This window comes from Cydia splendana, chromosome 3 (assembly GCF_910591565.1).
Source record: "Cydia splendana chromosome 3, ilCydSple1.2, whole genome shotgun sequence".
NCBI classification, from domain to species: Eukaryota; Metazoa; Arthropoda; class Insecta; order Lepidoptera; family Tortricidae; genus Cydia; species Cydia splendana.
The window spans coordinates 8,108,364-8,124,392 of NC_085962.1; the positions used below are offsets into that span (position 1 = coordinate 8,108,364).

The window sequence follows — 16,029 nt, forward strand, 5'->3', positions numbered from 1 at the left end:
CGTGCAGTACTGGTATAGTTTGTAGTTTTCTAATAGACCCCGACGGCTAATCCTTTGTAAAACCGCACGTGCTACTTACCTGCAAAAAAGGGTCTTAATTATTCTATTTGGCACCTGAGCACGGCTAGCCCGCTTCAACGCTCAAAAAACCAGTGTAGGTGCGCTCTCCGATAACGCGCCTTTGTTACGCATCTCGATGACACATTTAAGACTGGCTCTGTAGCGTTTGACTCGCCGGCACTCAGTAACCGTAGTACTGATTGCCGGCGAGTTGAACGGACCACACACATCCAAACAAAATATTTATCCATTAGTTAATTTGGAATCTTATTGCAATTTCCATAGGAGTTGTAATGCAATTACCTGGGTAAAGTGAACGAACGATTTTTTATGCAGGTGGTTGTGGCACGTGGCACGAGCGGTTTTACTTAACAATAGACAAAGGATTAGCCGTCGGGGTCTATTAGAAAGCTTCAAACTATATACTAGTGTACATAATGCGCGACCCTTTGCCGTCGAATCTTAGTTACAGATTCGTTTCAATTATCAGGCAAACAACAGACGTGCGGCAATGGGACTGCGAGACAGCGTGCGGCTGGCTGGAGCACCTCGGGCTGGAGACGTACGTGCCGGCGGCGCGCGCGTGGCTCGGGCCGCTGGAGCGCGGAGCCCTCGCCGCCGCCTCGCCCGCCGCGCTAGAGAAGGAGCTCGCCCTCAAACATCCCATGCACAGGAAGAAGATCGTGCTGGCGCTCACGGATCTCTTGGTGAGTGGAGTAAAACTAGTGTGGGTTAACACTCGAATCTTTCGAGTTTTCGCATTAACACATTCAGGGCCAAGAACCCGACTGTCGGGTACACTGTTCGTAACAACTACGCGCTACATACGGCGAAACCGTGGCTACGCGCTACTAGCGTAACCCGTAGAACTTAGTGGCAATGAATGTGTTAAGACTTGATTCTGTTTTTCAGACTCCAAAAATTTAATTGAAACTTGATTTTTTTTCGACTTATTAGAAGCCCAAGACTTTCAAAAAGACATGAGTCCTTTTTGGAGGACTCTCAATTATTTTACAAAATAAATCAAAACGTTTTTACATAAAATTCATGGAATGAATGAGCGGCCCGCTATAATTGTTCGCATGCCGGCCACGCGCTTGGCTTCGTGCGCAAAATGCGGATGCTCCCCGCCACGGCGCAGGCTACCGATATGAGAGCCCTTCCACTGTGTATATTGAACTCGTGTCGTGTGTCGCAGGGCGGGCACGGCGACCCGCTGCTGACTTGTGCGGGCGCGCTGGACGCGGCGTGGGCGCTGCGCTGGCTGGAGGACGTGGGCGTGTGCGGCGCGCGCGCGGCCGCCGCCGACGCCGCGCTGGACGGCCGCGCGCTGCACCGCCTCACGCACACCGAGCTGCACCAGCACCTGCGCGTCTCGCACGCGCTGCACGCGCTCGCCGTGCGCCGGGGTACCTACTCACATACCTTCTGATGACCTCAACACTTAGCTCATTTAGACGATGCGAGTTTCATTACATTGCGGTATTTGATCGGTCGGTTGAATTGGACGTAACCATTTAACCGACAGTCCGCGATGTTACTAAAATCGCATGCAAATTCGCGCGCCGTGTAAGCCGTGGAAGGTCGTGAGTTCAAGCCTCCTCGGAGCTCAATAGTACTACTAATTCTGTCAATTTCAAAGTGTCACTTATTTTAACACGCGACTTAGCTATTAATAATTGTCGTGCAGGCATCCAAGTACTCCGAGACAACAAGTTCAGCCCGGACACGATGATCCGGCGCGCGGCCGAGGGCGCCGAGCAGGAGGACATCGCGCGCTGGTCGTCGCACCGCGTCATGCAGTGGCTCAAGCAGATCGACCTGGCGGAGTACGCGCCCAACCTGCGCGGCGCCGGTCAGTACACTACCTAGCTACCAGAGACCACTGCTGAGCATAGACCATCCCCAGCAGCATTTTATGTCCGCGAACATTGGAATTTTTCACTCGCTATTGGCGGAACCCCTGTCTAAAACTGCGAAATTCGTGTACAGTTTTATTGATATCTAGTAACACTTATTGAAACTTTGTAATGTAGAGGCCCAACGGAGTCGACATGTCTTCTTTTAAATATTGAGATTAAAAAAAAATGTCCGCGAACATACCGGGGCCGTCGTGCGGATCGCTTCTCTGCTCGTGGTCGCCAAAATAGAACTTAAGTAAATCAAATCAAATTATCATTTATTTTTAGGCAACCAAGGCTCATAGATACATATCTTACCAACTAGCATAAATATGTACTTACAATAAAAATCTTATAAGCTAAAAAATCATGTCAGCGACACAGTTTTCTATTTTGAAAAAGGAGCGTGAATGAACTACATATATGGGCAGCAAATTTAAAATTTAGGCCATAAGGTGGCAGTGGCAGTCCCTCCAACGCGCACGATATCTATATGTAAATAAAAGTAATGTATGAGCTATATTATTTTTGCTTGATTTTCAGGTGTGCATGGCGGCTTGATGCTTCTAGAGCCCAGGTTTACGGCCGAACTGCTAGCAGCTCTACTGAACATTCCCGCCAACAAGACTCTACTGAGGCGGCATCTTACGCAGAGGTAAATTCGATCTTAACTCATCAGCATTACGGTCGAGTTTACCTTTTTATTACTTATTAATGTAATTACAGGTTCAATGACTTGCTCGGCCGTGACGTCATTCAGCAAAAGCGGAATGCGGAGCAAACGCTTGGCTACCAGCCTCTGACGGCTACCACTAAGTATAAGGTATGAACACGAATAGAGTTACAAAGAAAAGTTTGCAGCGATTTTGATAGACCACGTAGTGCAAGTGTTATTTATACGTCATAATTTCATAGAATTTGACGTTTAAAATAACACTTGCACTGCGTCGGCTATCAAAATCGCTGCAGACTTTTCTTGGTCTAACTCTAGGTATGTTGCGTGTTTTTTTCTTGTGTAGTTTTATCCGTTATTTATACAGTTTGTCAGCAATAAAAACTGACAATGTCGCGAACACAACTTTATGATAATATACATTTTGAACAACTTAACAAATCACAGACTTCAGACTATATTATATTGAACTTTAATTTTAATAAAACTTATTAAAAAATACGATTCCTATACACATATAGTATGAATTTTATTAGATGATTTTTTCGGCTCAGGCCCTAATTTGCTAAACAAAAACCTTTGTTTATTTTATGCAGCGGTTACCAATGCTACCGCTACTAACTGGACGGGAGGTATCAAACTCGTTTAAAAAGCAATTTTGCCCACCTATTTATGTGGTTCAAATTCATGTAACAGCTTATTCTTACCTGACAGTCCACATACAGGCGACTGATCGTCCTACATAACCTACAGTACCCAAATTCTTTATCTCAGAATGAGCTGTTATATAAATTTGAACCTTAATACTATCACGGTAGTTGCTTTTTAACGACATGGTTGCTTTGGCACGCGTCTAAGACGCCTCTCCATAGAAACAAAGGCTTTGTTTAACAGATTACGGCCCGAGCCGAAAAAATCATCTCATAAAATCGCTACACCTTATAAAGCAAAGTCCCCCGTCGCGTATGTCTGTTTGTGTGTTTGTTCGCGATAAACTCAAAAACTGCTTAACGGATTTTCATGCGATTTTCACCTATCAATAGAGTAATTCTTCAGGAAGGTTTAGGTGTATAATTTGTTAACCCGTGCATAGCCAGGGCGGGTCAAAATATACTCAAAATGTAACCATTGTAGGTACCAAAGAAGAGCCAGTTCTCCCTGAAGCGCAAGAAGAGCAAGGACGAGCTGGAGCTCGCGGACCTGGTGTGCCCGCTGCACGACGACGGCTCAGGTGACGCTCACAGCACGTCGCCAGTGAGTCACTAACCGCACTAATACACTAACTGGGTAAGGCATTGACGTATATATCTAAGGACGGGCCTTGCGGGCATTAAAAATGGTACTAGTTCAGCGGTGTCACTCACGAATTCCAGCCATAGACTAGGAATCCTCCAGACCGAGTTTAGAGCAATTATTTCATGAAACCGATGCTGCCAATAATACGGGGGACTTGCGGGGGACGAGGTGAGCGAGGTCCCGTGCCGTGATTGGTCCATTCAAAGACACGGACGTCACACAAAGACACTTTCGACTCGAAAATGGAGGAAAACTACCGTATGCGTGGCAGAGGGGGTAGAGCTACTATGCTCAGTCTGAAGGATGTCTTGTCTGTGATTCCAGCCAATTGTGCAGTCTAATGCAACTAGTTGCGACCAATAGCACGCGTGATGCGAACTCATCAACCAATCGGGCGCGTGATGTGATCAACCAATCGCGTTGTAGCGGTGTCACACCGCTGTACTGGCTCCTGTCATGCCTCATTATTATTGCCCGTGAGGCCAGTCCCTAGATATCTATGTCAATGGGGTAAGGGCTTCGGGAACTTTCCAAAATTTACTATAGCTTGACAAATTCATACCCCGTCCCCAAGGACCATGGTACTGTCACGGACGAATTTGTCAAGCTATAATTTTCCACATTCGATTATTTCTCATATTTACATACTTATGTTATGGGCATCGAAATTTTCCGTTTGCAAAATGAATATATATTTCCTATATTTCTTGTGAGGTTTTCCAACTTTTTGGAAAGTTTCCGCAACTTGCACATCTGCAGTACAGATGTACCTAGTGCATAGTTATTTTCCATCGTATTTTCACGGAAACGTACGAACGTGCCTTGCTATAGTCTGTATCTTTAGGTATTTAAAAAAGAGTAAACAAAATCTACCCTCAAATGGCTTCTTAAGCCAGTTGAGGGTAGATGAAAACATTACATGATCAAATATTCCGACCATACGACCCAAAATATGACGACCGGTCTGGCCTAGTGGGTAGTGACCCTGCCTGCGATGCCGATGGTCCTGGGTTCGAACCCCAGTAAGGGCATTTATTTGTGTGATGAACACTAATATTTGTTCCTGAGTCATGGGTGTTTTCTATGTATATAAGTATGTATTTATCTATACAAGTATGTATATCGTCGCCTAGTACTCATAGTACAAGCTTTGCTTAGTTTGGGGCTAGGTTGATCTGTGTAAGATGTCCCCAATATTTATTTATTTATTTATTGTAGGTTAAAGTCAGGTCGTTCAGTGACAGATCCAGGTGGTTTTGTATTTGGTTGGTTAACCAATAAATGTTATAACTATAACGAAAATGTACAAATTATTTATTTAAAGATACAGAGTATAGTCTCGGTACAAAAAGTACTGAGGTAAACGAAAAAGACAAATTTTAATATGTACGAACGTTTCCGAGAAAATACGATGGAAAGCAATTATGCACTACATCTGTAAGAGCCGTGAGTGTGGAGGGGATTTGTTTTGGAGACAATCGATTATGAAAAACGCAGATGGCGTAGAGCTTATCACTCCTTAACACATTCACTGCCCCCAACGCACATGTGCGTTCACCGTCATACAAGTTTGTTCCTAGGCCACGCCCCCTGGCAGTGAATGCGTTAAAATTTCACGATTTTTACGTTTTTTTTTTTTTTTCAATGTATGAAATGTGTTCAGACGGAAGGGTTTGAGTTTAAAAAACACCTGTCATCTCACGTGTCAAGGGAGCATTAAATTTACCTCCATTACCTCCAACGTTTAGAGGGCGGCGTTGTCCCCGTGGTGTCGGAAAAGACCGAGCACCGACCACGCCACGAACGGGAAAACGCCGTCCTCGAAACGTCGGAGGTAAATTTAAAAACTTAATTATACGCGATTAAGTCCCGTTTTAGTAAAAAAAAATTTTTTTAATTATCTATGCCATTTAGTTTTCTTAAACGTACTTAACCATACGCCGAAGCTAACGGAATTCAATAAAAACACGGTTTATCTGTTAAAACAGTTGAGTAAAATTATTGCAGCCTTGCAAGTAGCCAATGGAGTACTCGGCGGAGGCTTAACTTAAATTCTATAATTATAATGTAAACATGGCTTAATAGGGAGTATTACTGCAATGTTCTGCCGCCAGAGTGCAGCACTAATTTGTTTAGTAAACCATAGAGTAACTTAAACATACTAGACCTTAAACAGTTTTTTGACTACAACAAATTTTTACTATGACATTGATGCATCACGGCGGTTTGTTTACAGGTGGCCTACCGCGAAACGCGAAAATCGAAGTTTCTTTATCTGCCTCTCTATCGATCGAATAGGCAAGAGTGATAGAGAGGCAGAAACCGAAATTTCGATTGTAGTGTTTCACGGTAGGCTATTTGATTGGCCTAGTGACGCCCTCTACGCAGAGTTATGCGTAATATTCCCTAATCTCGATCTGTTCTTAGAAATTAATTTCATAATTAAGTTCTTGCTGATTTTTAGCGATTTACATTTTAGTTCACTATCCTTTTTGCGCACTGATTGTCAATTGGTTATCGGGTATTTGCGGACTTATTGCATTTTTATTCTTTTAAATTAAAAAAATGGCGTTCACATTTGGTTTGGGTTTTATTAAAAATTTAATCACAATAACACGGCAGTTAACCACGCGCGAAGCGTTTTTATTATTTAATTTTGGGAAGTGTTTTTTTTTATCTAACTATGCTTTTATTTTCTTTCTCTTCGGGTCGGGTGTACAGCGACATCACTGTCGGTAGAAAAATAAAGTAGATGTGTTTACAGACGATGAGAGTAAAATCAGCGGAGGGCGTCGCGTCGGCTGTCTCTCCCCCGCGTGACCCCGCGCGCGCGCAATAGCGCCTGAACGGTGCACGCACACGGCGCCTGCACGATGCGCACACCAGCGCGTGCACGGTGCGCACACCAGCGCGTGCACGGTGCGCACACCAGCGCGTGCACGGTGCGCACACCAGCGCGTGCACGGTGCGCACACCAGCGCGTGCACGGTGCGCACACCAGCGCGTGCACGGTGCGCACACCAGCGCGTGCACGGTGCGCACACCAGCGCGTGCACGGTGCGCACACCAGCGCGTGCACGGCAGCGCCTGTATGTGCGCCTGCGGGCCTACATTACACACGCCACCACCCTTCGCTCCAGCAGCTAATCTACCGTGGACTATTAAAAACGCATGCGTTCTAATTTATCGTGTTCTAATAATTTTAAGATTAATTTGAAACGAGGGCTTCAAGGGGAGTAATTTTGATTGGCTAACTATGGTGCTAAAATTAAAATTATACGACACGGCGTCCGAAGCCCTCGGTGTGCGTTCGGGGTGATAGATTGTTAAGTGATTAATTTTATTAAAATATTTAATCGAGTCACGCTGCCAAAAATCATGAATTATATTGGTCCGTTGTAGATATTGAGAGGTCTAAAGTACGGTTTATTTAAAGAGATATATTTAACTTATGTAGTGTAATGTTGATGTCGAAGACGCGAACGCGTCACGTTGAACTTAGGGCCCCGCCAGTGGTCGCTTCTCTGACTGACTCATAAACTGTAGGCTGCAAATAAACATCACAAACAGGCTTCACTCATCATACCGACCATCAAATCGAAGAGCAATAGACATTCCATTTTATATTAAAATAATGTGCTTGAATAATTTATAATGAGAATGACCAGACAGTTGGCAGGAGTAAGTGTTAAGACCGATTTAAAACCAATAGTAACTGTTAATTGAATGAAGTATGATCTACTTAGGGGCTATTCATAAATTACGTCATTTCAAATTAGGGAGGGGGGGTCTGGATATCGGATGACGGTAGCATGAAGTAGGAGGAAATGGGGTCATTTGAAGCATGATTTTTGGATGATTATAGGGGGGGGGGGGGGGTCAAAAATCGTCAAAAATCGATGACGTAATTTATGGACAGCCCCTTACACGTGTGTAACTTTACCATTAGGTCCATTAGATTTGTTACAAGTTTTTGATACAGTACTTAGTGCGTTTATTGTATATTGTTAAGTACGAGTAGCTTTTTAGAAAACGACTGAAACGCGACAATATAACTCGGGTCTCATTTCTATTGCTGCAAGACTTTTCCATCTAGTTATAAGCCCCACATTCAGTGTATACATTTTGACATCTATGGTATATTGAGATTGAGATTATTTATAATATTATATCCATGAAGGACCATTACCCAAATTCTATTCTTATATGTACTATCATAACATAATAACTTATAACCAACGTTCCAGGCATTATCAACTATTCTGTTTTTGCTTGTTCGTATAATTTTTTTACCATTAACTTTGGTAACAAACTAAAGGCAATAAAAAAAAAAAGATAGCCACAACCGAATACAGAACCTCCTCCTTCTATGAAATTGAAGTCGGTTAAAAAAGGTGTGGGTAACATAAATATGAACCTCATTAGGCAACACGTCGTATAGACATACACATTGACCAATTAATAGCGTTGCCGCGTCACTGAATTTAGTGGATAAAACTTTCATTTGAGGCACTATTTAAATAAAAATGTGTTACAAAATGGCAAACTGTATTTTGAAGTCTGACATTATGACGAGTAAATACACTTTTGTCACGATGTGAAATTTTGTGATGCAAAAACCTAATACATATTGATGTCAACGTTTAGAACATTACGCTACGAAACAAGAGATGCCTATAAGTATTTTATTTTTAATTGGCACAATCCTCTCGCACAAATATAAAATAATATTCTGACTAACCTTTTAAATTCCTTTTTTTCAAATATACCTACCCTATTCATACGAGTAGATTACATTTAACAGATACAAAAATAACTCGTCAATTTTAAAACTCACAAATAATGTGGCTAAACTTGATATATATGTTGCAGTCAAAAGTGTGAACTGGTCAAATGAACTTTTAACCGACAAAAACAGGCAAAACTGCTTTTGACTGAGCATGTTGGTCAAAAGTAGTTTTACCTGAAAATCATACCTATATATCTGGCAGCAATTTCGTTTTTAGGGCGTAGCAAAAAAAAATAACCCTAACCTACCTATCTCTGGGAACAGTTTCGTTTTTAGGGCGTAGCAAAAAAAAAATAACCCTAACCTACCTATTTCTGCGAGTACTTTTGACTGCTAGTAACAGTCACAATTACTATTAACCAATGATTTTCAGGTAAAACTACTTTTGACCAACATGCTCAGTCAAAAGCAGTTTTACCTGTTTTTGTTGGTTAAAAGTTCTTTTGACCAGTTCACACTTTTGACTGCGACATATACACATTGATGGGGTTTCACAAGCTCTAAAAATGAGTGACGCAAGTATTGAACAAAAAAATAAGTACAGAGGCCCTAAAATACACATTGATGGGGTTTCACAAGCTCTAAAAATTAGTGACGCAAGTATTGAACAAAAAATAAGTACAGAGGCCCTAAAAACTTTTTGCCACAAACAACTTTGACACATGAATAACCAATAGTTTATAATTTTTAGCATAGTGCTGATACTGATAATGCAGAAAAAATAGGCAACGCCGAGAATATCATTTTACTGTCTGTAACAGATACGATAAAACAGTGTTTTTGTACTTACTACCTAGTACCAGTATTACATATTAGAGAACTCCTGAAAAGCGAATTGTACCGAACAAATATTAAATGTTTTGATATCGCTTTTGTTTGTCGTTATTATAAACGTAGTGTGATCCAAGATCCCGTTCCTAGGTTCCTACCACGTTGTGCCAAATCTTATAAATATTTACACAGGCCCTTACGACCCTGTCTTCCATGACTTTGTAATACAAGTGTAGGTTATTGGAAGGTGAGTTGTATCACCGGATAGCGAAAAAACATTTATACATTATGTATCAAATAAATTTTAATATAACTTAAAGTCATAGAATATAAAATGTATGATTTAATAAACATTGAATGACGATTACGTGTTTTATTTTTATTATCTTTCATTTTCCTCAAACAGAAGTTTCGATTTCATAAATGCTGATGCGTCACTAGTTTTCCATACTTTCAATCCCTCTGAAACAAAAGAAATTACGACATTCGATCGGCAATTCGAATTTCTAGCTGGCACGAGAGAGAGAGGAGAGGAAGAGAGCGAAAGTATTTGACAAGACTTAGTTTTTCAAGCAATGATCTTAAATGCGCTACCTATGCTTAATGCAGATGGCGCTACAATCGTTTAAAAAGAAAACCTATCATTAGCTATGCGTGCTTATTATAACATCATTTGCGCTCATTGTACTCGCGTTTAAAACGCTTAATTCCGTTTTCTACTATACTAATCTCAACGTTTCGCTTGCACGTTAGCACGAGGATTTAAATTACAACTCTGCTCACTTGTGAAACAAATACCTATTTTAATTTTGTATAGCAGAAACGTCTGCAAACGATACCATTGCCATAAAGTATACAGAGTGATTGGAAATTTGCCGTATTCCTTGAAAGGGGTTATTCTATAGGTTTTGCAATGATTTAAGTCCAGTCAACCAGGGGTCAAAACTCATAGGTTTTCAAATTATTTGAGTTTTTTGTTTAAAAAACCCGCCTCTCGACTAAAAGTGGTAATTGTGAAAAAACTACTCAAATTTGGAATTAAGAAAAGCATTCATCTAATAGCCAATAAAGTACTGATTACGTGAAATAAAGAAAGCACCCTCACCCCTTGAAAATAAGATTAGATAAGGTACCGAAGACAAAAAATGCTTACGTAGAAACTAATTACCGTAATGACCCTTAATTAGTTTGTGTCGCCGAAGGCAACCTGACGTGACCCCTACCCCAAGAAAATAAGATAAGATAACGAAGACAAATAAAGCCCACGAAGATACTAAAATGACATAAACAAACCGATTTAGGGACAAATAAAGCCCATGGAGATAATAAAGTGACACAAACAAACCGATTCACGTACGCTAGGTCAAGTCTTCCGCCTGCTCTGCTATTATTATTCTCCTTATTTATTTCTCCTCTTAAGTTAGGTTATTATTATTAAAAAAAGTTGAGAAAATGTCGACATTCGTACTTTTTTGGAAAACTGAGGAACTCATTTCTGTATTTTGTACGCAGTGTCATACTTTTTTTTTAAAGTAATGCCTTAAAATGTTACAAAGTTTGGGGAAAATTACAAAAAATTGTGACTTCAATCCTTTTTTTTGGAAAATTTTGGAATGTTTTGGCAATCTTGTTTTATTTCACGTAATCAGTACTTTATTGGCTATTAGATGAATGCTTTTCTTAATTCCAAATTTCAGTAGTTTTTTTCACAATTACCAGTTTTTAGTCGAAAGGCGGGTTTTTTCAACAAAAAACTCAAATAACTTGAAAACCAATGAGTTTTGACCCCTTGTTGACTGGACTTAAATCATTGCAAATCACCCTGTATGTAGAAATAAATTAAAAGTATAAAAATTCACTTTCTCTGGCGAGGCTCGAACTGCGACTCTCTGGTCAGAGCGGCTACCGCGAAAACATAAAATTCGCAAATTGCGGGGATCTTTCTCTTTTACTCCAATGAAGGCGTAATAAGAGTGACAGAGAAAAATGCCCGCAATTTGCGAGCTTCGATTTTCGCGGTTATAGCCCTGGATCTGCCCATCGCTCTTCCCAATATGAACTTGGAACTCCGGTGGCCGGTTAAGAAGTCTATTCTCGGTGGATGTCGCTAGGCGATATATTCGTATGACGGAAATATTTTCTGCCCTCGGCTGAAGTCTCGGTAGCTCGGTTGACATCAGCGCGATGGGCTAGTGATTCAGAGTCGCGAGTTCGAGCCTGGCCCGAGACTGTGAACTGTTCCACTTTTATTAATTTAAATCACTATTTGACACTCGCCTTTTCCCCGGCTCTTGCGGCGGATTTCCGCGATGCGCTCAACCTCTGTCTCCGCTTCGTTATCCCTCATCTGTTTTTCGACAGCTGCTACAGCTTGTTTGAGTAATAATTCTTCCAGTTTAGTTAACTCTGTAAAAGTGGAAATGTTGCAATTGCTGTTGTTAGGTAACTGTCGGTGCTAATTTAAATTGGTAACGTGGTACCAAAGGTACGAAATAAGCATTAGAGTTATATGAATAGAATGCTCGTAAGAAGTACTGCTGATGCCGACTGTATGATACTGACTGAGAAGGCGAGGGTCCATGCCGATCCAGGGCCCGCTACAAAGGCTGCCGGCGGTCGGCCGCGCCTTTGCATCCGGTTCCATCAGCTGTGTCACTTGCCGCTTGCATTCCTCTGACAGTTGATTGACCACATTCGAGCGGAACCGCCACTTCTTCATCACCTACAACACAAACAACAGAATCGTAATTCGTGGTTTCTTCATGGCATTGAAGATTTTCAGTTATCTACTAACCACGGGTTGAAAGTGTTCAAGAGAATGCTGACGCAATACCATCCTATCCTATACAAGCTTTACATAAACGCTTTATACATGGCACTCGGCGAGACGGAACCTAAGCTTAACAACATCTAAATATACATCAGAAGTTTTGAGAAACATGTCGCCTAGATGAAATATGAAATCCTTATAAAAGACGTGACGAGCTTATGCGATTTAGTTAGTAGGTACTTTCAAGTTACCTGTTTCTCATACAACTGTTTCGCAGAAGTCTCATGAAATGGTAGGGCTTGGTTTAGCATAGTGTAAAGAATGATCCCCATGGACCACATGTCAGCCAGCTTAGGTAGATAAGGGATTCCCTTTAGTACTTCTGGCGCGGCGTACGAAAGCGACCCGCAGAATGTCTCCGACAAAACGTCCCGATCCCTGCAGCGCACTCCGCGCGCGAATCCGAAATCTGTTATTTTTACATTGTAATTTGTTGTGATCAATATGTTTTCGCACTTGAGATCTCTGTGCGCGATGTTTAAAGTGTGGATGTAGTTGAGACCGCAGCTAATTTGTCGCATCCAGAGCCGGCACTGGTTTTCGGACACAGCACCGTTGCTTGTTACGTAGTTGAGTAGGTCCCCGTTTTCGGCGAATCGCTGGAATATGTAGTATCGAGCGCGACGCTGGATGATGTCGGTGACGTTCACGATGTGCGGGTGGTTGAGGCGGATGAGGATGTCCAGCTCGCGCGGCAAGAACTTGGCGAGGTACTCGCGGGGCGCAACCGACGTGTCAATCACTTTACACGCCAACATCGTGTTGCGGGTCTCGTCTATCATATGAACTGCTTTGTACACCTACGAACATTAATTTATTTAGGTTATTAATATTATGTCATAATGTCCTACTGCATAGCAACTATGGTAGGTACATCTTTTTATTTAGATACAACATTCTGTTTCACCCCAGCTGCAAAATTGCATGGACACTATGAATCAATGTATTCATAATGTGACTATGCATGCCGCTCGCTGTACCTACCTATGGGAACTAGACGTGCGCGCCGACCTAAAATTTGCCGGCGGCGGCGCGCCGGCATTTTTGGTCGGCGCGGCGCGGCGGCGCCGGCGTGTGGCTATTTTTTTCATTTAGGTATTACCTACTAAAAACTACAATTATTGACCGGATTTTTATTGCAAAAGTGAGCAATGCTTTCCAGCATAACAAGCACGCTATGCCAGCGTGGTTCTTGGACCGGCAAATACCTACTGAGCAAGCTGGTTTCGTACCTGGGCGGGGGTCACGGAAGCAGATCTTTAACGTGCGCCAGATCATCGAGAGATGCCGTGAATGGAACGCGCGAATACGCTGTCAGGCCAGTTCAAGCCGGAAAGAGGAGTGAGGCAGGGCTGTATATTGTCGCCTAAGCTGTTCAATATCTACGGCGAATACATTGTACCGAAGGCCACCGAGAACTGGGACGGCGGCATAGCGATTGGCGGGAAGACGATATGCAACCTGCGCTATGCTGACGACACAACACTCTTGGCTTCCGATGAGGAGGAGATGACTCGACTGTTCAGACGAATAGAAGCCGAAAGCATCAAATTAGCACTTTACGCCAACCATGCAAAGACCAAGCTGATGTTCGTGTATCGCAAAAAACCTCCTCCACGAAGCTTAGAACTAAAGGATCTCGATTGTGTTAGCGCCATCACCTACCCCGGCTCACTTATATCTATGGTAGCTGTGACGGAGAAATTATCCGGAGGATTCAAATAGCGAAGGTAGCTATGGCTCGGCTTGATTAGATTTGGAAGGATCGTAGCATATTAAGACGGACGAAGGTTAGACTTGTGCGTTCTCTGATTTTTCCAATATTTATGTATGGTTCGGGGACATGAACTAACCGAGCCATTCTGACCAAGAGTATTAACGCGTTTAAGATGTGGTGTTGGCGCCGGTTTCTACGAATACCGTGGACGGCAATGCGTACCAATCGGTCCATACTGGAGGAGCTACGCATTAAACGCCGGTTTTCAACGATATGCCAGGACCAAATGCTTTCATACTTCGGACAGGTGTCCGGAGGTCTCACGTCGCTCTCTGGATAGCCTGGAAAGAGTAATAATCACGGGCAAAGTTGAAGGCGCGAGACATCAGGCCCCTCCCCCTACTAGATGGTGTTCTCAAATCACGGCACCTATGCAATTAAAACTGCACGAGGCCATGCGCTTGGCGGGGAAGAGAACCCAATGGAGGCACCTGGTCTTCAACAGAAGGACATGATGTCACTATCCTCAGTATTAAGGGACCGACTGAAGAAGAAGATGCCAGCGTGTTGGAGAAGATGTTTTAATGGTAGGCACATGTTCTACTCTACCGAACTCGTCATTGTTAGAGCTTAGATCGCTTGGTTCTGATGCTGGATCTGATTCTACCTCTTCCTCATCAATAACCGGGTCGCGCCGCGCCGCGCCGAGTGGACGAGCCGGCGGCGGCGTCGCGAATGAATGTCGGCGCGGCGCGGCGGCGCCGGCGCGGCGCGCACGTCTAATGGGAACTGAGTCAATCATAAGATTAGATTAATACCAAGAAAAAAAAATGACCAAAAAATGGTTAGTTGACGGATTTTACATATTAAATATACAGATACCTTTCCATTAGGCTGGTTATATTGTCGCTTTGACCGTCGGCGCCGACATGCGGAGCGTATGGCCGCGTAGGTATGTCGGCATTGACGTATGTCGGTGTCGGCGTTATTCTAAAACGCTCCCTGAACATACCTATTTAATACACATTGGCCTGAGAGCGCAGACGGTCAGCGTGACAATAAAACCAGCCTTAAGGTACCTAAATACTGAAAGACAATGTGTCTATCCTTGCAATTTGTTTTCCTTATTATGAGTTCCTGAATGGACCATAAGCGCCCAAGTCGTTGTCGCGGATCTGCGACAACGACTCCACGCTCTCGTTCGCGCTTTCGCGCCCGCTATTCGCGCACGAGTGTGGAACGGGCTATAGGCGACTGGAGCGCTACACCGCGAAATCTTGCCGCCACCCCTACCTGAAGCACGTACTTTAGCATAAGACCCTTCTCCAATGAGCTTGCCCAGTATGAATCCTTTCTCTTGTAACATAGCCACGTCCGACCGTGCACTCAGATCACGCTTGTCGTCTGGAGTCCCCATTTAATTTAAACTTTCTTTTTCCTGCATGGATGATAGCACTGCATAGTGGTATTGGTTTGCTAGCTAGACGTGGCTAGCTAGCTTAATTTCATTTGTCATTCTGTATTTATCATTTTTTCCGAATAAATCAATTTATAAACACACTGACAATAAGCGTCAGTCAACTTGACATAAATATACCAATCTTACTTATTTCAATTGCTTTTAGGGGTAACATTTTTAGCCACGCATTTTTTACAAGCTTATATTTAACTTGCAATGTTTTATTTGTATTAGGTATAATACGTAACAAGCTAAATTATACATTAATCAGAAATTGTTTATTGCGAACCATGGTACATAGTTGTTACAGTAAATAAAATCACTGAATGACATGGCACCCTATAGACTATAGAGAGTAGAGTCTGTGCGGAAAGAGAACAGTCGTGGAATGTATGGGGCCCAATACATTTCACGACTCTTCTCTTTCCGAACAGACTCTATAGCAATTATTCTTATAGCTAGGTAGGACTAATTTGTAGGTACATTATTTTTAGCCACTATTAAACTTTTGCGACTTGAATAAATACTACATT

The 16,029-nt window shown here is 42.6% G+C and overlaps 2 protein-coding genes across 5 annotated transcripts in view; one reads left to right on the plus strand and one right to left on the minus strand.

Annotated features, from left to right (window-relative positions):
• The window catches only part of LOC134806450 (liprin-beta-1), a 34,355-nt gene extending 24,501 nt beyond the window's left edge, over window positions 1-9,854 (plus strand). The window contains exons 7-14 of the mRNA XM_063779731.1: window positions 551-767; window positions 1,259-1,469; window positions 1,751-1,915; window positions 2,505-2,616; window positions 2,688-2,784; window positions 3,769-3,888; window positions 6,695-7,661; window positions 7,850-9,854. Coding sequence (XP_063635801.1) covers window positions 551-767; window positions 1,259-1,469; window positions 1,751-1,915; window positions 2,505-2,616; window positions 2,688-2,784; window positions 3,769-3,888; window positions 6,695-6,769 — 997 coding nt within the window. The 3' untranslated portion in view covers window positions 6,770-7,661; window positions 7,850-9,854. The remainder of the gene's footprint in view (window positions 1-550; window positions 768-1,258; window positions 1,470-1,750; window positions 1,916-2,504; window positions 2,617-2,687; window positions 2,785-3,768; window positions 3,889-6,694; window positions 7,662-7,849) is intronic.
• On the minus strand, window positions 9,819-15,614 carry LOC134806421 (testis-specific serine/threonine-protein kinase 3-like). 4 transcript variants are annotated; one of them, XM_063779690.1, is made up of 6 exons: window positions 15,344-15,613; window positions 14,260-14,378; window positions 12,512-13,120; window positions 12,053-12,212; window positions 11,768-11,896; window positions 9,819-9,952 (listed from the first exon to the last, which is right to left on the minus strand). In XM_063779690.1, the coding sequence occupies exons 2-6, from the start codon at window positions 14,287-14,289 to the stop codon at window positions 9,873-9,875; spliced, it is 1,008 nt and encodes a 335-aa protein (XP_063635760.1). In that variant the 5' UTR covers window positions 14,290-14,378; window positions 15,344-15,613; the 3' UTR covers window positions 9,819-9,872. The 4 variants fall into 4 exon arrangements, with proteins under 4 accessions (XP_063635760.1, XP_063635759.1, XP_063635761.1 ...); XM_063779689.1 differs by lacking the exon at window positions 14,260-14,378 and having other exon boundaries at window positions 15,344-15,614; XM_063779691.1 differs by lacking the exon at window positions 14,260-14,378 and having other exon boundaries at window positions 15,331-15,470.
• Between the last annotated feature and the right edge of the window lie 415 nt (window positions 15,615-16,029).

Bases quoted from the DNA above. Each gene is read 5' to 3' on its own strand.
- LOC134806421 (XM_063779689.1), bottom strand. From the start codon at position 15,454: ATGGGGACTCCAGACGACAAGCGTGATCTGAGTGCACGGTCGGACGTG. The intron at 12,213-12,511 runs GTAACTTGAAAG...TTTGTGTTGTAG, and splicing joins AACAGTTGTATGAGAAACAG to GTGATGAAGAAGTGGCGGTT. The intron at 9,953-11,767 runs GCGAGTGTCAAA...CTTTTGTTTCAG, and splicing joins CCGCAAGAGCCGGGGAAAAG to AGGGATTGAAAGTATGGAAA.